The sequence below is a fragment of the Phocoena sinus genome, chromosome 21 (genome assembly GCF_008692025.1).
Source record: "Phocoena sinus isolate mPhoSin1 chromosome 21, mPhoSin1.pri, whole genome shotgun sequence".
Taxonomy (NCBI): domain Eukaryota; kingdom Metazoa; phylum Chordata; class Mammalia; order Artiodactyla; family Phocoenidae; genus Phocoena; species Phocoena sinus.
Window position 1 is genome coordinate 30,861,095 of NC_045783.1, and position 27,169 is coordinate 30,888,263.

The 27,169-nt window shown below is 36.2% G+C and overlaps 1 protein-coding gene across 1 annotated transcript in view; it reads left to right on the top strand.

The window, feature by feature from the left end:
* Positions 1 to 27,169, top strand: part of ADAM32 (ADAM metallopeptidase domain 32) — a 163,534-nt gene continuing 136,365 nt past the window's right edge. Inside the window, exons 1-2 of the mRNA XM_032618296.1 lie at positions 1 to 90; positions 15,613 to 15,684. Coding sequence (XP_032474187.1) covers positions 1 to 90; positions 15,613 to 15,684 — 162 coding nt within the window. The remainder of the gene's footprint in view (positions 91 to 15,612; positions 15,685 to 27,169) is intronic.

The following is a 27,169-nucleotide window of genomic DNA, read 5'->3' on the forward strand; positions in this document are numbered from 1 at the left end:
ATGTTCCGCCTAGTGATGTTGCTAGCGGGGCTCCGTGGCTTGCTAATGTCGAGACCCGGTAAGCCCGAGGATGCCCTGTTTGTTACTCCGGTAGGGGGAGGAGGAAGATTTTTCTTTTCCTTCTTTAAACGCGTACCTGCTTGGGTCAAACTGCGCCTCGACTCGATTGAAAACTCGGCGCCCTTCCCTGCTTTTAGGTTTCTTTTGCCAGTCAGGAAACCGGGCAGTTTTTAGGCGCTCCGTAGGGATACAGAACTGACTCACGAGAGAGGAAGATACTTTTAATAAGCTTAAGGACTAAATCTCTGACGCTCTGACTCTCTGAATCTGGGTTTGGGGCAGCCGTTTATGGAGGTCTGTTAGGCACTCACAAAACTACCTCACAATTTCTTGCGCTCAGAAGCACCCCAGAAACTTCATGAACTCTACTCAAACTCCAGAAAACTGTGTCTCCTCAGGTATCATCTGTTCCAGTATAATTTGTCCTGCATTCAGTAACTTGTCCTGCAATACCAAAAAAATATTCTATTGCTGACATTGTGACAATACGGGGAACAGTTACAGAGAGTCCTCAAAATTTTAAAATATATTGGGGGGGATTTAGATGCAAGTAAAATTTTAAGATATGTTCTTATTTTCCTTCCCTTTTTATACACTGTTCTGAGTCTTCCCATTCTGTGTCAGTACATGGAATATCTTGTCTTCTCCTCCCCCATCTGCATAGTGTTCTGTGGCTTGGAGGCACCACAATTTAGCAGCCAGTTCTCTTATTAAAGGACTGTTGGATTGTTTCCAGTCATTTTGCTGTTACATGCTACACTGCTGAACTCGGACGGCACCCCCCCGTTCCCCCCACAAAATACCCTAGACCGGGTGGCTTAAACAACAGAGATTTATTTTCTCACAGTTCTGGAGGCAGGAAGCCTGAAATCAGGGTGCTCTCATAGTGGGGATCTGGTGAGGTCTCTCTTCCTGGCTAGTAGACCGTTCCCTTCTTGCTGTGTACTCACGTGACCTCTTCTTTGTGAGCAGAGAGAAGGAGCAAACTCACTTGTCTCTTCTTACAAAGGCGTGAAACCCATCATGAGAGATCCATCCTCATGATCTCATCTAACCCTGATTACCTCCCAAAGATCCCATTGCTATATACCATCACATTGGGGGTTAGGGCTTCCAATAGGAAAGCTGGGGGCGGGGGACACATCTTCACCATAACACCTGCAACATTTAAATACAGTGTTTCTGAAACTTTTCGGAATGTTTCTTTCAGCAAAGAAATGAACAAAAATGTAACAATTATTGAAGTTCTCAGAGAGCTTTTATGTTCTGCTTATATTCGTCAGTATTTGTCATATTAGAAATTAATGTAGAAATTTAAGAATTTTAATTAATTCGTTAAAAAATAACAGTAATGTTACTTAACTCAGGTTTGGCTGCTCGCGGCTCGAAAGCCAGTACTCGAGAGACAGGTATTGGTAGGAAAGGAAAGGTTGCTTCATTCAGGAGGCTGGGGAGAAGGTAGACTCGTGTCCAAACACCAGCTTGGTTGTTGATCAGGGGGCAAGAGCTTTGAAAGGGGAGTTTCAGGGATGTATAGGCAGAGGGAGGGGGCTACAACTTGCAGAACAGCACAGTCAGCTCCCACAGTCATGAAATTGGTCATGTGGTGGTCTGATCGGTGTCATCTTGATTGTTTTTTTTTTTTTTTTTTTTTTTTTGCGGTACGCGGGCCTCTTACTGCTGTGGTCTCTCCAGACGCACAGGCTCAGCAGCCATGGCTCACGGGCCCAGCCGCTCCGCGGCATGTGGGATCTTCCTGGACCGGGTCACGAACCCATGTCCCCTGCATTAGCAGGCAGACTCTCAATCACTGCGCCACCAGGGAAGCCCATCTTGATTGTTTTAAGTTCAGTTAATCTTCAGTTCTAGGGTTGGTTCCCATTTCCTTGAGGCCAGTTCTTGGAATTGTGCAAGATGGAGCAGCTTATTTCTTGCCTGCAGTCTGGTCATCACGTAGTTAACTTCTCCCACCTGGTGAGGGTTTCAGTGTCTGCGAAACAGCTCAAAGGACATGGCTCAGAATATTATCTATAGCTCTTGAAGAGGAACTAAAGGTCCTTGACCTTGTTTAATGGCTAAACTATTATTATTTTGTCTTGTTTGACTGCTTTCCTTTGGTTCTGCATTTTTTTTCACTTCTCTGATTGAATTTATTCTTTGACTAAAGTTTTTCTACAGACAAGAGGCAGGCAGAGGACATTGGGTGTGTGTGGGGGTCTGTCCTGGGAAAGCCCCATAGGGTCCCGCTCAATTACAGTAATAGACCTATTATATGTTAATGTAAGTAACACATTTAAAAAATAAAAACTATATTTTCCAAAACAAAGAATTTAGAATGGCATTGTTTTACATTTTGTGAATCTCTTTAAGGTTTGGTTTAATAGATGACAGCTGGATTCTCATATCTACTTCTGCATTCAGTCTGTTGCCAAATGTTTTGTTTGAAGTATATGAAAAAATTCCAGCTTATGTAGTTGGAAAAGGGAGTAGTTTATGAGCCTTTTCAGGTAATTACCAGTATTCCTCTTTGGATGCTGCACCGAATACACACTTGATAAATGGTAAAGTTTAGTTGCAATGTGGAATCTAAACACATCGATGAATTTTTCTTAATATGTTATGTTAAAATCCATTGGTCTATTTTGAACTTTAATGGATATTTTACCCATCTGTTTTTTTTTAATATATTACCTTTGTTTTTTTCTTTTTTAACATCTTTACTGGAGTATAATTGCTTTACAAAGGTGTGTTAGTTTCTGCTTTATAACAAAGTGAATCAGCTATACATATACATTTATCCCCATAGCTCCTCCCTCTTGTGTTTCCCTCCCACTCTCCCTATCCCACCCCTCTAGGTGGTCACAAAGCACCGAGCTGATCTCCCTGTTTTACATTTGGTAGTGTATATATGTCCACGCCACTCTCTCACTTCGTCCCAGCTTACCCTTCCCCCTGCCCGTGTCCTCAAGTCCATTTTCTACGTCTGTGTCTTTATTCCTGTCCTGCCTCTAGGTTCTTCAGAACCAATATATATATATATTTTTAGATTCCATACATATGTGTTAGCATATGGTATTTGTTCTTCTCTTTCTGACTTACTTCACTCTGTATGACAGACGCTAGGTCCATCCACCTCACTACAAATAATTCAGTTTTGTTTCTTTTTATGGCTGAGTAATATTCCATTGTATATATGTGCTACATCTTCTTTATACCTTTGTTTTAAAATTATTTTAAATTGTGGTAAAATATACAACCATAAAATTTACCATCTTCAACCATTTTAAAAATGAATAAACTTTATTTTTTAGAGTGTTTCAGGTTCGTAGCAAAACTGAGAGAAAGGTACAGAGATTTCTCACGTACCCCTGTCCCCACACATGTACAATCTCTGCTATAGGCATCCTGCTCCACAGTGGTGTGTTTGTTAGAATTGATGATCCCACACTGGTGCATCATTATCATCCCAAATCTATAGTTTACCTTAGGATTCACTCTTGCTGTTTTACATTCTGTGGAATTTGACAAATGTATAATGACATGTATCCCCCAGAGTAGTTTTGCAGCCCTAAAAATCCTCTGTGCTTCATCTGTTCATCTCTCCCTTTCCCATAAGTCCTGGCAACCACTGATCTTCTTGCTGTCTCCATAGTTTTGCCTTTTCCAGAATGTCATATAGTTGGAATCTTATAGTATGTTGCCTTTTTCAGATTGGCTTCTTTCACTTAGTAATATGCATTTTTGGTTCTTCCATGTCTTTCCAGGGCTGCATAGCTTATTTCTTTTTAGCAGTGAGTGATATTCCATTGTCTGTATATACCAGTTTACTTATCCATTTACCTACTAAAAGACATCTTGGTTGCTTTCAAGTTTTGACAGGTATGAACAAAGCTACCATAAATACCTGTGTGCAAGTTTTTGTGTGGACATAAGTTTTCAACTCCTTTGGGTAAATACCAAGGAGTGCTATTGCTGGATCATATCGTAAGGATATGTTTAGTTTTTAAAATTAGTGTCTTTTTGCTTCAGTACGAAGAACTCTCTTTAACATTTCTTGTGAGGCCATTCTAGTGGTGATGGACTCTAACTTTTTTAAGGAAATTCTTTGTCTCTCCTTCAATTCTGAAGGACAGCTTTGCTGGGTATGGTATCCTTAGTTGGAATTTTCTTTCTTTCAGTACTTTGAATATACTGTCCCACTCCATTCTGGCCTGCAAGGTTTCTGCTGAAAAATCCACTGATAGTCTTATGGGAGTTCCTTTGTACATAACAAATTGTGTTTCTCTTGCTGCCTTTTTTTTTTTTTTTTTTTTTGCGGTATGCAGACCTCTCACTGCTGTGGCCTCTCCCATTGCGGACCACAGGCTCCGGATGCGCAGGTCCAGCGGCCACAGCCCATGGGCCTAGCTGCTCCGCGGCATGTGGGATCCTCCCAGACCGGCACACGAACCCGCGTCCCCTGCATCAACAGGTGGACTCCTAACCACTGCGTCACCAGGGAAGCCCCTATCTTGCTGCTTTTTTTTTAATTTCTATTTTATTTTATTTATTTTATTTTTTTAAACATCTTTATTGGGGTATAATTGCTTTACAATGGTGTGTTAGTTTCTGCTTTATAACAAAGTGAATCAGTTATACATATACATATGTTCCCATATCTCTTCCCTCTTGCGTCTCCCTCCCTCCCACCCTCCCTATCCCACCCCTCCTGGCGGTCACAAAGCACCGAGCCAATATCCCTGTGCCATGTGGCTGCTTCCCACTAGCTATCTACCTTACATTTGTTAGTGTATATATGTCCATGCCACTCTCTCGCCCTGTCACAGCTCACCCTTCCCCCTCCCCATATCCTCAAGTCTGTTCTCCAGTAGGTCTGTGTCTTTATTCCTGTCTTACCCCTAGGTTCTTCATTACATTTTTTCTTAATCAAAACTACAATGAGATATCATCTCACACCAGTCAGAATGGCCATCATCAAGAAATCTAAAAACAATAAATGCTGGAGAGGGTGTGGAGAAAAGGGAACACTTGCACTGCTGGTGGGAATGTGAATTGGTTCAGCCACTATGGAGAACAGTATGGAGGTTCCTTAAAAAACTAAAAATAGAACTACCATATGACCCAGCAATCCCACTACTGGGCATATACCCTGAGAAAACCAAAATTCAAAAAGAGTCATGTACCAAAATGTTCATCGCAGCTCTATTTACAATAGCCCAGAGATGGAAACAACCTAAGTGCCCATCATCGGATGAATGGATAAAGAAGATGTGGCATATATATACAATGGAATATTACTCAGCCATAAAAAGAAACGAAATTGAGCTATTTGTAATGAGGTGGATAGACCTAGAGTCTGTCATACAGAGTGAAGTAAGTCAGAAAGAGAAAGACAAATACTGTATGCTAACACATATATATGGAATTTAAGAAAAAAATCTCTTGCTGCTTTTTAAGAGTTTCTCTTTGTCTTTAATTTTTGGCCTAAGTTGACTAATATAGAAATTGGAGCTTTGAAGTGGTGTGCTGCCATGATAAACTTAAAATATATGCCTTTGACTTTGCCGCTGGGTATTGATGGGTAGCAGGTGACAGGAAATGGAAACCACCTGGAAAAAATGGAAATCAATGATAAGAAGTGACAGAACATTTGGTAAAAACTGTAGGACAGACTACATTCTGTAGAAATTAGATAACAGATTGTTAGCAGTGGAGGTTGGTTTCATTACTCAATTTTGTCAAAGTGTTAAGAGAAAGAGATAATCTCAGGAAACAGTCGACCAGTTTGCAAATCGAATTAATAGGGAATAAATCCAGAAATTTGGGGCCTTTCAGGACTTTAAAGGGTGACCAGTTCCAGATTTCAAATAGTAAGAAATGGAATTTTAAAAGGTTTGAGCAACAAAACGTCAGTAAAAACTCTCAGAGAAAATTACTCAGGTTAGCACTGCAATCAAGGGTGTGGCCTTACATTATATTTTTCTAGGCTGACTTATGGTTGCCATCACTAAGTTGAGAGAGAGAGAGGTGAGAGAGGAGGGAAGGAGAAATAGGAGTTAGGCAAAGAAATTACAGGATGAGAGAAAATATTTGTAAATGATTTGTCTGAAAAGGGTCTAGTATCCAGAAAATAAAGGGCAAAGAAATAAAGCAGATTTGAAAATTATGACTTTAAAAAGTTTTATATGTGTTTTAATTGCATGACAAAGTTACTGAAGACAACTAGATGAGAAACTTCTACGTTTTTGATGGTAGTGTACTGCCAAAGGAACTTCAAACTAGATTATACAAGCTTTTGACTATTTGAGAATTAACACAACTCTTGAGCCCTTTACTTCCAGGAAGTAAACTGGAAAAGCCATGCTACTTTCAAGGAGAGTATATTTGTATTTAAGTCTTTTATGATATTTTATGCTTTCTATTTACTATGGTTTTTATTTGATATCATTAAAAATCTTATTTCCTGTCTTATGTGTTTTTCTGATTTTAATGTAACATGTATAATTGACTTACAGAGTCTACAATTAAGCACTATGTCTTCTTTTAAAAACGACAGTGACCTTAGAAAGTTGTCAGACACTGCCTTTATCATCTTACATGTTATTGTTATTTAGTATTTATACTGTTATTTAGTATTTACTCCCAAATGAGTCATCATCTTTATTGTTCCTTGTTTACTCAGTCAGTGCTTGCTTAGATTTATCCACAAGTTTATAGCTTTATTTGCTTACCTTCTTTCTAGCACCCTACTCTTTCCTTCTTAGTATCTTTTTCATCAAGAGTTTGAGTGGTAAATCGTCTGTTTACTTGAAAATGTCTTTATGTCTCCCTCACTGTTGAATGACAATTTAGTTTGATATCCAATTTCAGACTGACAGTTATTTTTCCAATAGCACTTTGAGAATGTTACTCCATTGCTATTTGGCCTCCACGTTAACTTTTTTTTTTTAATTATGAGGATTTCAAATAAATGCAAAAATAGAAGAATAAAGAACTCAGGTTCAACAGTTATAAACTCGTGGTTAATTCTGTTTCTTTTTTACGTTCCCTACCACTTCCTCTATTCTCTTATTATTTGGAGCAAATTATAGACATTATATCATTTCGTGTCTAAGCATTTCAATATATATTGCTAAATGGCCAGAAAATATAACCACAGTATCGTGATCATGGCTTAGAAATTAACGATTTCTTCTATCACCCAATATTCAGTCTGTGTTCAAATTTTCAATTGTTTCATGAGTGTAATAAGTTGCCTTACAGTTTGTAATCACCTAGAAAATAATGTCCACACATTGTTTGAATCAGCATACAAAAGATCTGCTCATTGAATTGGCTCCTTCCCTGCTCGATTTTATTTAGTCTGTGGCTTTTAGTACCATGTTGATACTGATAACTCCAAATTTATATTTCTTCTCTTGCACTCCCTTAGGCAGCCTGTGAGATGGCTACCAATGTTTCCCACATTCTGGTAATCACGCTCTTGTGTAATCCCCTCCTCTTAAATGTGAGCTGTGTGTTTTTGGTTTTGTTTTTTTTTTTTGCGGTACACGGGCGTCTCACTGTTGTGGCCTCTCCCGTTGCAGAGCACAGGCTCCGGACACGCAGGCTCAGAGGCCATGGCTCACGGCCCTAGCCGCTCCGCGGCATGTGGGATCTTCCCGGACCGGGGCACAAACCCGTGTCCCCTGCATTGGCAGGCGGAGTGAACTGTGTTTTATGGTTTGTTTTTAGTGAATAAAATGTGGTCAGGATCATGGGATGTCTCTTGTGAGATTAGGATACAGAAAAACTGTCTTTTGTCCTGGGTGCCCGCTTTCAGTCTCTCTTTTTCTGAGCCCTTGTTCTGAGGGAAGCAAGTTGTGAGTAGCCTTATGGAGAGGCCTGTGTGGCATGGAACTGAGCTTTCTCATTAACAGCCTGGAAAGACCCAATGCCTGCCAACAGCTAAGTGCATGAGCCTTGAAGTGGATCCTATGCTAGTCAAGCCTTGAAATGGTTGCAGCCCTGGCCTACACTTTGACTGTAGCTTTGTGAGAGTCACTGAGCCAGAGACATTCGGTTAAGCTGTGCCCAGATACCTGACTTAAGGACACTAGTGATTAATAAATGTTCCCTATTTTAAGCTACTAAATTTTGGGATAATTTGTTATGCAGCAATAGATAACTAACATACCATCCTTCAGCCTATTCTCAACATAAAGTTTTCTTGTTAAAATCTCAGTCAGCTCATGTCCGCCCTCTGCTCAAAATCTTTCCATGGTTTCTTATCTCACCAAGAATAAAAATTAAAGTGCTAACTCTGACCTGTAATGCCCTACAGGATCTCAGCATCTTGTCTCCTCTCTGGCCTCACCCTTTACTTTCTTCCTCACTGCTCATGCTACTCCAACCACAGTAGCTCCCTTGCTGCTTTTCAGACATGCCAGGCAGTTCCTCCCAGAGACCTTTGCGCTTGATCCTTTTTCTTCCTGGGATGGTCTGCCAGAGATATTCATTTGTTCCCCTCCTCACCTTCTTCAGTTCTGTGCCCAGATGCCATCTTCTCAGTGAGCCCTATTTAAGACTGAACTTCATCTTCACCAGCCTCTGTTCTAGCACGTGATTCTATGGGCTGGTGGGCCTGTTGTTCTGGTTTGGACTGGCTTAGGTAGTCTGTGGCGCATCGGTGCTCTTTCCTGGATCTGTCATCAGCTCCTGAGTTGGTTGGCAGCTGGATGATCCAGATGGTCTCACGCACTGGTCTGTCTGTTGGACTGTGTTCAGCTAGGGGTGCCTTGGCTCCCTTTCACATAGTCTCTCACCCTCCTGCAGGCCAGCTCAGGCTTGTTTACATGTGGTTTCAGGATTCCAAGGCAGTGAGAGGGCAAGCCACAGTGCACAAGCACTTTTCATGTTTGCTTCTGTTACATTTGCTATTGTCTAATTGACCAAAGTAAGTTACATGGCTAAGTCTGGAGTTAGTTCCTAAGAAGTATACCAATGGGAAAGAATACTTTCTACTGTATCTATCACATCTGATTTCTGTTTTAGTTTTTCTAGAATCTCTCAACAATGATCACACTCCCATCGTTAGCTTATCTTCCAGAAAATTGTTTGAGACCTCTTAGCTGATGGTAGCACCTTTCCTTTGTCTACTTTTAGAGGGTTTTCACTGAGAGAAGAGGTAAACATGTAGTGAGTTAGCCACCTTTAATCATAAATCATATTATGGATGTTAATCCTTTGGCTTTTATACTTTGTATTTTCTTACAATCTTTCCTGCATCTTTAAAGATTTTAAAAAGATTTCTATGTATGCAAATATATTTATCTTTTCCTTTAAGACTTCTGGGCTTTGAATCTGAATCGATTTTGAATATATATGTATTTATGTGCATATTATATATAGAAACATATAAATAAATTTTATTCTTTATATATATACATATGTATGAATCCAACTTAATTACTTTTCAAATGGATATTCAATCTTCCTGCCACTATCCATTGACTATATTTACCCCAGTGATTTGAAAGCCTACCTTTTCAAATATCCTATTTCATTAATTTCTTTTTGATGATGCCTATTTCAGTTGATTTAATTATAGTAGTTTAGAGTTTTTCTATTGATTCTCTAAGTACTTTTAAGTAGATAGTTATATCGTTTGCAAATAATGACATACTGTTTCTTCCTTTCTAACATTTATGCCCTTCTTTCTTGTTATCATTTTATCATATTAACCAGGGCATTCAGAACATTTTTGAAAATGGCAGTGATAATAGACTTTGTTACCTAGTTTTATTTTAATTTCTCTGTAATATTTCATAATTTACAATTTTTAATGTTTGCTTTTTGATACTTTTTCTAGTTAAGGCAATTTCCTTCTATTTCTAGCTTACATCCCTCTAATTTTCTTTGTCAGAAAATTTTGGTCAATTTGTATTTTTTTTTTTTTGAGCATGTGAGCTTTAGAATCATCTTATGTTGTTTCAAAAAACTCCTGTGGACTTTTCCATTGGATTTCATAAAATTAATAAATTAATTTAAAGAAAATTAAAAAAAAAAAAAAAAAAAGAAAATTGCTATCTTTATATTCCAAGAACTGGATATAGCTTTCAATTTATTTGACTTTTTTTATGAACCATTTTAGAATTTAAAGTTTTTTTAAAATTTAAATTATATATATTCCTTTAGGAATTTATTTACATGGGTACTACACATTTTGTTGTTATTGTAAATGGTTATTTTCTAACTATTTTATTTGTGTATAGGGAAATGATTGGTTTATATATTAATTTTGTTTCTAGTCATATTACTAAATCCTCTTTTTAAAATAATAGTTATGATGATTCTTTTGGGTTTTCCAGATATATAATATCACATACAAAAGAATGTTAGGATCACAAAACCTTAGAAAGTACCAAAGAGGCAGGTTTAGATGCTACATAGATGCTACAATGTGGCTAGGGTCACAATGCAGGGAAGAATATCTAGTGATACCGTGGGAACTATACCAGAAGAGTATTCTATTGAAAATACCACTATGGTGTTTGGGCTAGGCAGCAGAATGTCTGTCCCAGTAGTCCAAAAGGACCAGATAATTCTATTACTACAAATGTCAGAAGGACCAGATATTCACACGTGGCTGCCATCTGACAATGCTCACTTCTGCAACTAAGTCTTTTTTGGGTGTATGAATAGCAGGAACTAGTAACATGCCAGCACCTTAATTGCAGTGGAGTCTGGTATAGAGTTGTTAGGTTTCCAACGTGTAATAGCACAGGGAGACAAGGTAGAAATAGTTTGAATTATTGAACCTCTCTACAGTATCCCCCAGTTCACCTCTAGATGGGCCTCTTAACATCCATATTCACCCTTGTTAAGGTTGGTAACATTCTTAAACTTTCAAGAAACAACATAATAACTTGCTTCTGCCTCATTTAATGTAATCAGTTCGTATACAGGAAAACTAGACATGTAAGTGTACCATGTGAAATTCTAGTTACGGGGAGAATTTACTTTGCTCTATTCTCTTTTAGGGCCAACTATCTATGAGTTTTTAAGATTATACCCATGGACTTACTTCTGTGTACTATTGGCATATCATACATCTACTTTCCCTCCTTCAGTTAGCTGGTCATAGGATACCATAAAAATAGGTTTTAGGAAATGATGGAAACATGATAGGAGTAGGCCTACTGGAGTATTAATCACCTCGTTATGCAACTTAAAGCTTTTAGGACCTGTTCAAACCCAACCATATATATATATAACACTTCCATTTGATTAGAACTCCTGTGAATGCCTGATGATGTCAGTCTGTGAAGAGTGGTTCAGGTTGCAAGATCATATAGTCTGAAGATCACATGGTCTGAATTTTAGCCTCTATCAGAGCCCAATAGTGAGCTAAAAGCTTTCATAAAAGAAATATACTTACATACTATATTAGATTCCTGTGTCTGCCATAAAAAAGTACCACAAACTGGGTGGCTTAAAACAACAATTTTTTTCCCCTTCTGTTTCTGGAGGCCAGAAGTCCAAAATCAAGGTATTGGCAGTGTTGATTACTTTTGGAGGCTCTGAGGGAGAATCTGTTCCATGCTTCTCTCCTAGCTTCTGATGGCTGCCAGCAATCCTATGCATTCCTTGGCTTGGAGACATGTTACTCCAGTCTCTGCCTCTGTCTTTATATTGATGTCTCCTCTGTTTGTCTTTTCCCCTTCTCTTACTTATAGGGTATTAGTCATTGGATTTAGGGTCCAGTCTAATCCGGAATGGTCTCATCTTGAGATCCTTAACTTAATTACACCTTGCAAAGACCCTTATTTCTTTGCAAGGTTATAAGGTTATAGCCACAGGTTCTGAGTGGACATATCTTTTGGGGCACCATCATTCAATCCACAGCATATACCAATGAGGGCGTGTCTTTGCTTACAAACCTCAGGAGCCTCTGCTGTGATTCTCCTAGAGGGGCTTAACACAGGCTCTGCCACAGACCCTAAAGGAAAAATAGTAGAGCTCCTTGCACAGTAGACTCAGGTAGCTGAGGAGTCTTGTACTCTGGCATCTTACAAATCTGGCAGCCTATGTTTTGTTCAATAAAAATGGTCAAAGCAACATAGCTATATATGATATATATTGCCTCCAAAATCCAAAATGGTCTACCAAGTGTTCTGCCTCTTACTATTTATTATGGAGGATATTTTCGAGTGTGGTTTAGACCACTAGACCATTACAGATGGATGTGTGTGTGTGTGTGTGTGTGTTAAGACTCTGGCACGCCTGCTTCTTCAAGGCGTCTAATGTACCTGCTACTTCAGGTCTTTCTCTTAGACGATATGTTAGTTTCCTATTGTTGCTGTAACAAGTTATCACAAACTTAATAGCTTAAACAACACAAATTTATTATCTTACAGTTCTGTAAAATGGGTCTCATTGGGTAAAATCAAGGTGTTAGCAGTGCCCTGTTCCTTCTGGAAGCTGCAGGAGACAATCTGTTTCCTTGTCTTTTCCAGATTCTAATGGCTGTTTGCATTTTTTGGCTCATGGCCCCCTTCCTCCATCTTCAAAGTCAGTGGTATTGGGCTGAGGTCTTTACACATGGCCATCTCTTTGGTTTTCTTTTCTGGCTCTTTCTTCTACTGTTAAGAACCCTTGTGATTAAATTAAGACCACAGATAACCGAGGATAATTTTCATATTTTAAGGTCAGTTGATTAGCAGCCTTAATTCTGTTTTGCCATGTAACCTAACAGGTTCTGGGGATTAGGATATGGACATCTTTGGGGGCATTATTCTATCTACCACAGACAGTGAGATTTTTAGGGTCCAGGTAGAAGAAGAACCAGATGATAAAGATCTGAGGCATCTGAGGCAATATGATTGATGAAGGTATACTGGCATCACTACTAAGGAAAAATGGAAACTTGCTCCTGGCATCTCCTGCTTATTGGGATAGAGAAAACAGCACCTTTTTCTATTAATGGCTACGTACAGGTGCCAATGCCTGTGTTGATTTGGTTCAGTAAAGAGACCATATTTGGACCAATATTAGTTATTGCAATCATTACCTGATTACACTTAAGACAACTCATTGTCATTCTCTATTGCTTATCTATCATGTGCACAGATCAAACAAGTAAAATAACAGAAATCATTGCCCTTGTATATACTTTCTTGGTATAGAAGGGTTTTTGGTTTAATGTTTTGGTGATGGTGCAGGTGATATTCAGAGGTTTCCATTTGACCCTCCCTACCATAACAATCCTCATTCTATGGGTCAGGGAGACAAGATGGGCATTCCACAAGTTACTGATTATATCTGTTTTGACACACTGTTCCATAATTGGGCAGATTATGATAGGATGAACTTGTAGACCCATGAGTGTGTTCATAGATGTGAACCTAATAACTTCCATTCATCGCTTGACTTCTTCTGCTAATCATATATCTTTTCCTGAAGTGGACCACAGTCTTACTTTAGGTACTCAGAAATCATCATTAGGAGACTTCTTCAGTGGTCCAGTGGTAAAGAATCCACCTTCCAATGCGGCTGACGTGGGTTTGATCCCTGGTTGGGGAACTAAGATCCCACATGCCGTGGGCCAACTAAGCCCATGAGCCACAACTACTGAGCCCTCATGCCTCAACTAGAGAGCCCACGTGCTGTAAACTACAGAGCCCATGCACTCTGGAGCCCAAGTGCCACAACTAGAGATAGAAAATCCATATGCCACAACTAGAGAGAAGCCTGCACGCTGCAACTAAGAGCCTGAGCATCACAATGAAAGATCCTGCATGCTGCAACCCGATGCAGCCAAAAAAAAAAAATAATAATAATCATTATTAGTTTAAAGCCAGTGTTTAATATTCCACCAAAGGTCTGAGTAATTGGGTTTTGATTTTGTGGATCCAATCTAAGAATTTTTCTTTTTTTTGATAACAGAAAAATAGCTTATTAATGCATACAGCATGCATCATGGGAGAAACTTAAACCAAAAGTTACTCAAAATGGCAACTTGGAGTTCCAGCTTATCTTCAACAAAAAACATTAAATTTGTAGAGAAGTGACAGACACAGGAAGGCAGTTTTAGGCTTCCAAGGGCAGCAAACTGGAAAGGTAAATATATGGGTGAAAACTAATGAGGTAAAGTTTGTTCATAGATTACTCTGGTCCCGCCTCTGGGCTGATAAGAGTCTGTCTCCAGTATGAGTTTTTTTTTAGGTTGGTCACTTCATCCTACTCACATTTACTGATATGACTGAGATATTTAATCTTAGTGCTTCTTATTTATATCATACTTTTCTGATTTCATGCTTTTTTTTTTGATAAATGTTTTTCACCATAAAAATCTGTGACTTTTTCATTTATTTTCTGGATGCCTTGTGTTTGTATGCTCTTTTTTTTATTAATTTGGAATATTTATAATCTGTTTTATATAATAGATTTAATTTTTAATTTAGGTAGTAACTAGTGATTCCTCACTGTGAGTGTAAGGAAATTTATTTCTTACTACTACTTTCCACCTCGTGCTCTCCTCTTTATTATATGACTATAGCTTTAAAAAATCTTAGTTCTTTTATACCATTAAACAATATGTTTCTACTTTTACCACTTGATTTTCAGCTTTTTAACACTTTTTGGAACCACACTGCAATAAATTTAAGGAAAACAGTATTCACATATGGTAATTCTCTTCTTCTGCTACCCTTCCTCACATTATTCTATATGTTGTTATGTCTTTATCATCATAGTTTATAACACTTGCATCCTATTAAATAGTGATGATTCCCACCATTGTTTTGGCCTATATTCTATATTTAAGTTTATTTTAATGCTCACAGCTAGGCCTTTTACCTCAACTCTATTGATGCCTTTATTGGGAGAAGTTTGTCTGCCTTTTGTGACAGGAACTTGTGAACTATTTTCCTTGATTTTTTGCTTGTAAATAGCTGTCCCTTGCCTGTATGTTTGAATGACAGTTTTGCTGGGTATAAAATTCTTGGGTCCACACTTTCTTTTCCTGAATATTTTTTTAAAGACATAGTTCTTCAGTTTTTTAACATTGAATAATGTTTTTAAAGAATCTCAAGCCAACCTGCTTTTCTCTTCTTATGCCCAATATGATTTTCACTTTTCCTTTTTGCTCATATGCCCATAGGATTCTTTCTTTATCTTCGACATCCAATAAGTTTAGTAGAATATGTCTCAGTTTTAATTAATTGTTATTAGTTATTCCTGAAATGCAGTGTACTTTCTAGTCTATTGTTTCAAATCTTTTATTTCAGGAAAGTCTTCTTGAAGTATATATTTGATATTTTTTAATTCATTTGTTCGCTTTTCTTCAGGAACAGCAAATTTTGTATAAGTTGAATACCTCTCCGTGCCCCCTTTTAGTCTTTCATAGCTATCTTATCTGTTTTTAAACAAAGTTTTTTCAAGATTTCTATAGGAGTACACAGTGATGTCTCATGTTTGCATAAGCAAGTCTTATAAAAGAACCTGAACAAATATTTAGTCAAATTTAAAACACAGTTATTAACTGTTTTTTTTATTTCTTCAGGTTTTCAAAATTCATTTCTACAAATTATATTTCCAGAGAAAATCCAAGCAAATACAAGTGATAATTCAAAAGTAGAAAATGTAAGAGATTTTCCATAATGTTGTTATATGAAATTTCTTATTTTTATTACATAGCAGTGAAATACATCAATTCCATTATAGTATGACTATAACTAACCAATATTACTATTGATAAGGAATGTAAAGTTTTGATGGTAAAAGCAAACATGTAAATCAGAATGTTCTAATTTGTCTAACATTTGTCATTTCCTCATGGTAAAACCATTTTTTAAAGTTCAAAGAGAGAATATAATGTAAAAGAATTAGGGTATTATCTGAATGGTATCTAGATGATTCAAATGAAGAGAATAATTTTCTCCAAAATGGTTAAGGAGAATCTGTTTTAACTAAAACCTGGTTCCTCCGTCTCTACCCTTGTACCTACCAGTTCTCAGAGAGTATAAACCCTTTCTTCTGTTATTTTTGTTAGACAGGGCAATATTTCATCCTATTCATTGATTTATTTAACATATTTCTCTGGACTTGTGTGCATAACTACATGCTAAGAGCCTTAGGAGATAAAAAAAGAAATACAAAAAAGCAAGCCTTGCTTATAAGTGGCCAATCTTTTGATAACACTTTATTTTTACCAGTTTTAATGAAGTATAATGTATACACCACAGAATTCACCCATTGTAAGTGTACAACTCAGTGATCATTAGTACATGAATAGAATTATGTAAACATTACCACAAATCCAGTTTTAGAACATTTTGATTGCCTTAAGTTCCTTCCTGCCTATGTGCAGTTTTTCTCTGCTTCCATCCCCAGCCCTTGGCAACTGCTGATCTGTTTTGTGTTTCTATAATTTTGCATTTTCTAGACATTTCATAAAAATGAAATATGTGATATGTAGGACTTTGCATTGAGCTTCTTTCACTTAAGATTATCCATTTTGCAACATTTATCAATACTTCATAAATTTTTTACTTCTTAATACATGTAGATAACACATTTTGTTTATCCATTTACCAGTTAAATTCAAGATTGTTTTCAGATATTGACTATTTTGAGTCATTCTGCTATGAATATTTATGTATGGACATATAGTTTTCTTTCTCTTGGGTAGATTCTTAGAAGTGAAATTGCTGTGTCGTATGGTAGGTTTATGCTTATCATAGTAATAAACTGCCAAACTATTTTCCATAATGACTTATTAGTTTACATTTCCCATCAGCAATATATGATGATTCAGTTTTTCCACATACTGGTCAACACCTGATGTTGTCTCTTTTGATTAAATTTATTCTAACAGGTATGTACTGATATCTCATTTTAGCTTATATTTGCATTTCTCTAATGAAAAATGCTGTAGAGCATCTTTCATGACCTACTAGCTATCTAAATACCTTTTTGGTGAAATGTCTATTAAATTATTTGCCCATTTTAATTTTTTAACCTATTATTATTTTTAACATATTTATTGGGCTACAATTAGTATATAATATTATATTAGTTTCAGGTGTACTATGCAGTGATTCAGTATTTTTTTACCAGTATTTTCAGATTACCACAATAAGTCCAGTTACCATCTGTCACCCTACAAAGTTGGTATACAATTATAATTATTTTTAAAAATGTATTCATCCTGGTATATATGTATATACTTATTTACTGAAGTATAGTTGTTTTACAATATTGTATTAGTTTCAGATGTACAGCATAGTGATTCAGTATTTTTACAGATTGTCCTCCATTATAGGCTATTAAAAGATAATGGCTATAATTTCCTATGCTATACAGTATATCCTGTTGCTTATCTATTTTACATATAGGAGTTTGTATCTGTTAATCCCATATCCCTAATTTGTCCCTACCTGTTTCCCTGTCCCCTAGGTAACCACAAGTTTGTTTTCTATATCTGTGAATCTATTTCTGTTTTGCATATACATTCATCTGTATATTTTAGATTCCACATATAAGAGATATCATAAGTATTTGTCTTTCTGTGACTTATTTCATAAGCATAATATTCTCTAGGTTCATCCTTATGGCTACAAATGGCAGAATTTCATTCTTTTTTATGGCTGAGTTATATTCCATTGTATATATATATATATACTACATCTTCTTAATCCAGTCATCAGTTGATGGGCATTTGGGTTGCTTCCACATCTTGGCTATTGTAAATGGTGCTGCTATGAACATTGGGGTGCACGTATCCTTTCAAATTAGTGTTTTGTTTTTTCCAGATATATACCTGAAGTGGAATTGCTGGATCTTACAGTAGTTCTATTTTTAGTTTTTTTGAGGAACCTCCAACTGTGTTCCACAATGTCTGCACCAAGTTACATTCCCACCAACAGTATACAAGTATTCCCTTTTGTCCATATCCTTGCCAACATTTGTTATTTGTAGACTTTTTGATGATAGCCATTCTGACAAGAGTGAGGTGATATCTCAATTTTGTTTGTTACAGTATTATTGACTATATTCCCTATGTGTACCTAACATCCCCTGCTTGATTGATTGACTGATTTTTAAATTGTAGTATAGTTGATTTATAATATATTAGTTTCAGGTGTACAACATAGTGATTCAATATTTTTATAGATTGTACTCCATTTAAAGTTATTACAAAATAATGGTCACATATCCCTGTGTTGTACAATATAACCTTGTTGCTTACTTATTTTATACATAGTAATTTGTACTTTTTAATTCCATACCCTTATCCTGCCCCTCCCCACTTCCTTCTCCCCACTGGTAACCACTAATTTGTTCTCTATATCTGTGAGTCTGTTTCTGTTTTTATACATGGTACAATTACCATGGAATACAGTTGGAGATTCCTCAGAAAAACTGAAAATAGAACTACCATATAATTAAGCAATTCCAGTTCTGTATACATATACAAAAAAACCCCTGAAAACACTAATTCGAAAAGTTACATGCACCCCAATGTTCTTAGCAGCATTATTTACAATAGCCAAGATATGGAAGCAACCTAAGTGTCCATCAACAGATGAAGGGATAAAGATATACACACGCACACATACATATACATATGACAGAATATTACTCAACCATAAAAAAGAATGAAGTTCTGACATTTGCAACAAAGCAGATGGACTTAGAGGGTATTATGCTTAGAGAAATAAGTCAGTAAGGTAAAGACAAATTCTCTGTGTTATCACTTATATGTGTAATATAAAAAATAAAACAAATGAATGTCTATAACATTGAGTGTATAACCATGATATCTCATTGTGGTTTTGAGTTGCATTTTTCTGATGATTAGTGATGTTGAACATTTTTTCATGTGCCTGTTGGCCATCTGTAGGCCATATTTGGAAAATGTCAGTTCAGGTCTTCTGCCCGTTTTTTGATTGGGTTGTTTGGGGTTTTTTTTGATATTGGGTTGTATGAGCTGTTTATATATGTTGGATATTAATCCCTTATCGCTTGTATCATTTGCAAATATTTTCTCCCATTTACTAGTTGTTTTTCCATTTTGTTGATGGTTTCCATTGCCATGCAAAAGCTTTTAAGTTTAATTAGGGTCCATTTGTTTAATTTTGCTTTTGTTTCTTTTGCTTTAGGAGACAGATTTGAAAAATATTGCTATAATTTACGTCAGAGAGTGTTCTGCCTATGTTCTCTTCTAAAAGTTTTATGGTTTCCGGTCTTACATTGAGGTCTTTAATCCATTTTGAGTTTACTTTTCTATATGCTGTAAGGAAATATTCTAATTTCATTCTTTTACATGTAGCTGTCCAGTTTTCCCAATACCACTTACTGAAGAGGCTGTCTTTTCTCCATTGTTTCTTGCCTCCTTTGTTGTAACTAACTGGAAGTTCATGGGTTTATTTCTGGGCTGCTCTCATGCATTGATCTGTGTGTCTGTTTTTGTGCCAGTACCATGCTGTTTTGATTAATGTAGGTTTGCAGTACAGCTTGAAGTCAGGGAGCATGATACTTCCCACTCTGTTCTTCTTTCTCAAGATTGCTTTGGCTATTTGGTGTCTTTTTGTGGTTCCATATAAATTTTAGGATTATTTGTTCTAGTTCTGTGAAAAATGTCATGGGTATTTTGATAAGGATTACATTAAATCTCTGGATTACTTTGAGTAGTATGGACATTTTAACAATATTAATTCTTCTAACCCAAGAACACAGGATAACTTTCCATTTCTTCATATCGTCTTCAGTTTCCTTCAACAATCTTTTATAATTTTCAGAGCATTTTCACCTCCTTGGTTATGTTTATTCTTAGGCATTTTATTCTTTTGGATGCAATTTTAAACACAATTGTTTTCTTCCTTTCTCTTTATGAGTTTATAATTAGTGTGTAGAAAAGCAACAGATTTCTGTATGTTAATTTTGTGTCCTGCAACTTTACTGAATTCATTTATTAGTTCTAATAGTTTTTTGGTGGAGACTTAAAGGTTTCTTTATATAGTATCATATCATCTGCAAATAGTGACAGTTTTACTTCCTCCCTTCCAATTTGGATGCCTTTTATTTCTTTGTCTTGTCTGACTGTTGTGGCTAGAACTTCCAATACTATGTTGAATAGGAGTGGTGAGAGTCGGCATTCTTGTCCGGTTCCTGATTTTAGAGAAAAAGCTTTCTGCTTTTCACCATTGAGTAGATGTAAGATGTGGGTTTGTCATAAATGGCCTTTATTATGTTGAGATATGTTCTGTCTATATCAACTTTGCTGAGAGCTTTTATCATGAATAGATGTTGAATTTTGTCAGATGAATTTTATGCATTAATTGAGGTGAATATGTGATTTTTATGCTTACTTTTGTTAATGTGGTGTATCAGATTGATTGATTTTCAAATATTGAACCATCCTTGCATTCCTGGACTAAACCTTACTTGATCATGGTGTTTGATCCTTTCTGTATATTGTGTTTGGTTTGTTTATATTTTGTTGAGGATTTTTGCATCTATGTTCATCAGCAGCATTGGGGTGTAATTTTCTTTTTGGTAGTGTCTTTGGTTTTGGTATCAGGGTGATGATGGTCTTGTAGAATTAATTTGTGAGTGTTCCATCCTTTTCAATTTTTTGGAATAGTTTGAGAAGGTTAGGTGTTAACTCTTCTCTGTATGTTTGGTAGACTTCCCCTGTGAAGCCATCTGATCCTAGATTTCTGCTTGCTGGAAGTTCTTTAAAATTACAAATCCAATTTCACCAATAGTGATCTGTCTGTTCACATTGTCTGTTTCTTCCTGACTCAGTCTCGGAAGCTTGTATGCTTCTAGAAATTTGTCCATTTCTTCTAGATTGTTGAGTTTGTTGGCATATAACTGTAGTATTCCCTCTCTCTTATGATTTTTTGTATCTCTGTGATATTGTTATTTCACCTCTTTCATGCCTGACTTTGTTTATTTGGGTCTCCTCTTGTTTTCTTGATGAGCCTGGCTAAAAGTTCATCAATTTTTTTATCTTTATAAACACCAGCTCTTGGTTCCTTGATCCTTTCTTTTTTTTTTTTTTGATCTCTATTTATTCCCTCTATGATCTTTATTATTTCATTCCTTCTGCTAACTTTGGTCTTCATTTGTCCTTCTTTTTCTAATTCCTTTAGATGGTAGGTTAGGTTGTTTGTTTGATGTTTTTCATATTTTTTGAGTTCGGCCTGTATTTCTATAAACTTCCTTTTTAGAACTGCTTTTGCCACATCCCATAGATTTTGGAAAGTTATGTTTTTATTTTCATTTGTATTGAGGTATTTTCTGATTTCTCTTTGATTTCTCCATTGACCCATTGGTTTTTTAGTAGCATATTGTTTAGTCTCCATGCGTTTGTGCTTTTCTCATTTTTCTTCCTGTAATTGATTTCTAATTTCATAACGTTGTGGTCAGAAAATATGCTTGATATGATTTTTATCCTTAAATTGTTGAAATTTGTTTTATGGCCTAGTGTGTGATCTGTCCTGGAGAACGTTCCATCTGTGCTTGAAAAGAATGTGTATTCTGATGATTTTGGATAGAATTTCCTGTAGATATATATTAAGTCCAACTGGTTAGTATGCCATTTAAGGCCACTGTATTTTTTCTGTCTGGATGATCTGTTCATCGATGTAAGTAAGGTGTTAAAGTCCCCTACTATTATTATATTATTGTTAATTTCTCCCTTTGTGTCTGTTAATGTTTGCTTTGTATATTTATATAAATATAAAATAATAAAATATATAAAATTTATATAAAAACATAGGCACCCAATACAGGTATTGGGTGCATATATGTCAATCAGTGTAACATCCTCTTCTTGTATTGATCCCTTTATCATTATATAATGCCCTTCTTTGTCTTTTGTTTTAGACTTTGTTTTAAGGTCTATTTTGTCTGATATGAGAATTGCTACCCCCCACTTTCTTGTTGTCACTATGTGCATGAAATATCTATTTCCATCCCTTCACTTTCAGTCTGTGTGTGTCTTTAGCTCTGAAGCAATTCTCTTATAAGCAGCATGTAGATGGGACTTGTTTTTTTTTTAATATAGTTAGCCACCTTATGTCTTTTGATTGGACCATTTAATCCATTGACATTTAAAGTAATTATTGATAGATATGTACTTATTGTCCTTTTGTTACTTGTTTTCTGGTTCTTTTTGTAGTTGTTCTCTGTATTTCTTCTTTTTTTTGTTTCTTCCCTTGTGGTTTGATGATTTTCTGTAGTGTTATGTTTGTGTTCCTTTTGCTGTAGTTTTTGTGTATTTGTTGTAGGTTTTTGATTTGTTGTGACCATGGGGTTCATATATGTTGACCTATAACTCTATCTACTTGTTTTAAACAGGTAGTCCTTTAAGTTCAAACACATCCTTAAAGATCTACATTTTTTTACTCCCTCCCCCACATTTTTTATTATTGTTGTCATATTTTATATCTTCATGTTTATCCCATTACTGATTATTATAGTTATGTTTGATTTTACAGTTTTGTCTTTCAGTCTTCATGCTAGCTTATTTAAGTTGTCAATCCTCAGCCTTTACTGTATATTTGCCTTTACTAGTGGGATTTTTCCTTTCCTGTAGATTCTTACTTCTTATTACAGCCTTTCTTTTTCACTTAGAGAAGACCTTTTAACATTTCTCTTATGTTATGTTTAATATTGATGAACTCTCAATTTTTGCTTGTCTAAGAAGTTCTTTATCTCTCCTCCAATTCTAAATGATAATTTTGCTCTGTAGAGTATCCTAGTTTGCAGGTTTTCCTTTTCAGGACTTTGAATATATCATGTCACTGCCTTTTGGCTCACAAGGTTTCCACAGAATAATCAGCTGATAGCCTTATGGGAGTTCCCTTGTGTATGACTCTACCTTTCTCTCTCTTTTTTTAAATTAGTTATGCATTTTATACATATTAGTGTATATATATCAATCCCAATCTCCCAATTATCTTTCTCTTGCTGCCTTTCAAATTCTCCTTTTATCTTAACCTTTTGCCATTTTAATTATCATATATGTCTTGATGTAGTCTCTTTGGGTTCATCTTGTTTGGGGTCCTCTGTGCTTCCTGCATCCAAATTTCTGTTTCTTTTTCAGGTTTGGGAACTTTTCAGCTATAATTTCCAACCCCCAGTCCCTGGCCATAATCCCTTTATAATTTCAGTTTGGGTTGTTGGTTCCCTGGCTCTTGAGATACTACTGCAAGAGTTAGTAACCTTCTCTGGAGAATTGCCTTTCAGTTATTGAGCTGCCTGGGAGTTACTCGACCCCATCCCCCAGGGTAACCCTTCAGCCAGTGCCTAATTGTTACATGGGTCTAAAAGCCCAGCTCCACTGTCTCAGGTGGGAAAGACTCTGAGACACAAGTTTTACTCTAGAGTTTCCCCGAAGTATCAGGCTAAGGCTAGAATTTACCTGAAATCATATTTTCTTTTCTTTTTTTTTTTTTGTGGTATGCAGGCCTCTCACTGTTGTGACCTCTCCCGTTGCGGAGCACAAGCTCCGGACGTGCAGGCCCAGCAGCCATGGCTCATGGGCCCAGCCGCTCTGCGGCATGCGGGATCCTCCCAGACTGGGGCACGAACCCGTGTCTCCTGAATCGGCAGGTGGACTCTCAACCACTGTGCCACCAGGGAAGCCCTGAAATCATATTTTCTTTAGCTTTATCTTCCTCCCTATTTTGCTTCTCTTACTTCCTTGCAGGTTCCTCCAGAGAGTGCTCCCTAAATAAAGCACTGACAAAAGTATCCTCATTTCAGACCCTACTTCTGGGAAACCTGACACTGACTGACTAGTCCATAGTTTTTATTAAACAGAAAGATAAATTCTCAATGTAGGTCACTGTAAATTCAGATAAGTCTACTTCTTCTGAGACCCCCAATGCTTAAAGGTCTACAGGGTTTCCAGACCTTTACTAAAATATGTTTTGTGAAAATGAGTGATATTTTTTTTCCTGGAATCCTATGATTGTTTTTTGAAAATTAATTTTTATTGGAGTATAGTTGATTTAAAATGTGTTATTTTCTGCTGTACAGCAAAGTGAATCAGTTATACATATATCCTCTCTTTTTTTAAATTCTTTTCCCATATAGGTCATTACAGAGTATTGAGTAACATTCCCTGTGCTATACAGTAGGTTCTTATTAGTTATCTATTTTATATATAGTAGTTTGTATATGTCAATCCCAAGCTCCCAATTTATCCCCCCCTTCCTCCTTGGTAACCATAAGTTTGTCTTCTATATTTGTGACTCTGTTTTATAAATAAGTGCATTTGTACCATTTTTTTAGATTCCACATATAAGCAATATCATATGATATTTGTCTTTCAAATATTTGTCTGATTTACTTCACTCAGTATGACAATCTCTAGGTCCATCCATGTCACTGCAAATGGCATTATTTCTTTCTTTTTTATGGCTGAGTAATATTCCATTGTATATATGTACCACATCTTTATCCATTCATCATCCATTGATGGATATTTAGGTTGCCTCCATGTCCTGGCTATTGTAAATAGGGCTGCAACGAACATTGGGGTGCATGTATCTTTTTGAATTATGGTTTTCTCTGGATATATGCCCAGGACTGGGATTGCTGGGTCATATGGTAGCTCTATTTTTAGTTTTTTAAGGAACCTCCATGCTGTTCTCCATAGTGGCTGTACTAATTTACATTCCCACCAACAGTGTAGGAGGGTTCCCTTTTCTCCACACCCTCTCCAGCATTTATTGTTTGTAGATTTTTTGATGATGGCCATTCTGACTGGTGTGAGGTGATACCTCATTGTAGTTTTGATTTGCATTTCTCTAATAATTAGTGTTGTTGAGCATCTTTTCATGTGTCTCTTTGCCATCTGTATGTATTCTTTGGAGAAAGGTCTATTTAGATCTTCCACCCATTAGATTGGGTCGTTTGTTGTTTTGATATAAAGCTGCATGAGCTGTTCGTATATTTTGGCAATTAATCCCTTGTTGGTTGCTTTGTTTGCAAATATTTTCTCCCATTCTGTGGTTGTCATTTTGTTTCATCTATGGTTTCCTTTGCTGTGCAAAAGCTTTTAAGTTTAATTAGTCCCCATTTAGTTTTTTTTGTTTTTATTTTCATTACTCTAGGAGGTGGATCAAAAAGATATTGCTGTGATTTATGCCAAAGAGTGTTCTGCCTCTATTTTCCTCTAAGAGTTTTATAGTGTCCAGTCTTACATTTAGGTTTTTAATCCATTTTGATTTTATTTTTGTGTATGGTGTTAGAGAATGTCCTAATTGCATTCTTTTACATGTAGCTGTCCAGTTTTCCCAGCACCACTTATTGAAGAGACTGTCTTTTCTCCATTGTCCATCCACTTTGTCATAGATTAGGTGACTACAGGTGTGTGGGTTTATCTCTGGACTTTCTATCCTGTTCCATTGAAGAGGAGTGATTTTGGAACCATATGAGTGAGTGAACAGGAAAAGTGTTTTCTGAAAGTGTTGAAATTATTGTAACACTTTACAAATAAAAATTCCAGAAGGGATTGAGTTTCTTAATCATTGCAAGTCTGTTATTAAAAATTAAAACACATATTTGCTGGTATTATTCAATAAATTCTCTTATGGCCTCCATTGATCAACCCCTCTACATTCTTTAAAGATCTAGCTAATTTTCTGTACATAGTCTGCAGAGAGAATGCGTGTCATGCTACCTCTCACAGTATAGTTAGAGGGAGTATATCTGGTATACTAATATTTTAATAATTATTATGTTTTCATTTTGAGAAAAATATTCATCCCAGAACTACTTTGGGGGACTTGTGCATCAGGTCCACTTTAGAAAGAGATAAAAATTCTCCAGCATCTCTTTTCAGTTATTGCATTCAGATCTCTAAGGGGAATTTTTTTTCACTCATGTAAATTTTACAGCTAGGACATGTTGCTGCTTCAGTATCAGTATCCTATGTTTGGTATTTCTGCCTTATATTTGACACATACCTGTTTTGCTTCTTTCTTCAATTTATTTCTGGTTTTACTTAAAAAAACCTTTAAAATTTTTAGAATGATTTTAGATTTATGAAGAATTTGCAAAGATGCTACCTTGAACTCCCATATATGTTCGCTCAGTTTTCCCTAAAGTTAACATCTTATATAACCATGTTGATACATTACATTTATCAAAACTAAAAAATTAACATTGATATCTTACTATTAACAAACTGTAGGATTTATTTGGATGTCACCAGTTTTTCCACTAATGTTCTTTTCCTGTTCCAGGATCTAATTCAGGATACTACATTGCTGTTAGTTGTTAGGTCTCCCCAGTCTCCTTTGCTCTGTTTTTCTGTTTCATGACCGTGTCATTTTTAAAGAATATTGGTCAGATATTTTGTAGAACGTCCCTCAGTTTGGATTTCTCTGATGTTTTATCATGATTAGACTGAGGTTATGAGTTTTAGGGAAGATTACCGTAGAGGTAAAGTGCTCTTCTCATCACATCATAGCAGCAGGTACATGGTATCCACTTGACTTCATAACACCAGTGATGTTGACCTTTCTGTTTCATTTTTGATCATTTACTAGATCTTTTAACAACTTGCCTTATTATCTCTTGATTTGTATTGTCTCCTTGTTGCTTCTTATTTTCACAGATCCGGAAAGGCTTATCTTTTTTTGTGTTGTGGTATTTGTGTCTTTTAGGTTTTTATATGCTTTAACTAAGTTTTCTTTTTAATGATGATCTAACTCTGGCTTTTCACATGTTCTCTTTTGCAAGATAAAATCTCATCACTTAGGTTCACTGACCAACTGATATTGCAACTCATTGCCATCCATGTTTTAACCTGAGAATAATTGGGATGGAGTAAAAAAACTATGCCAAATTTTGTTCAAGTGTCTTCTGTTTAAAAATATAGGAAGCAAGCCATACATTTCAGGAAAATGGTTAAAATAAATAATTTTTGTGCCTAATGGATTAAGTTAATCTTCACTGATGTGTAGAGTACCTTATTATCCCAATGATGCTACCTGAGTAGGCATTACAGCATGGCACATCGCCTCTTCTTTTAGAAGAGTTTAAAATTCAGTCACGTATGATTTCTAATGCTCTAAACTCCTTAGATTGGGCTTGTTTT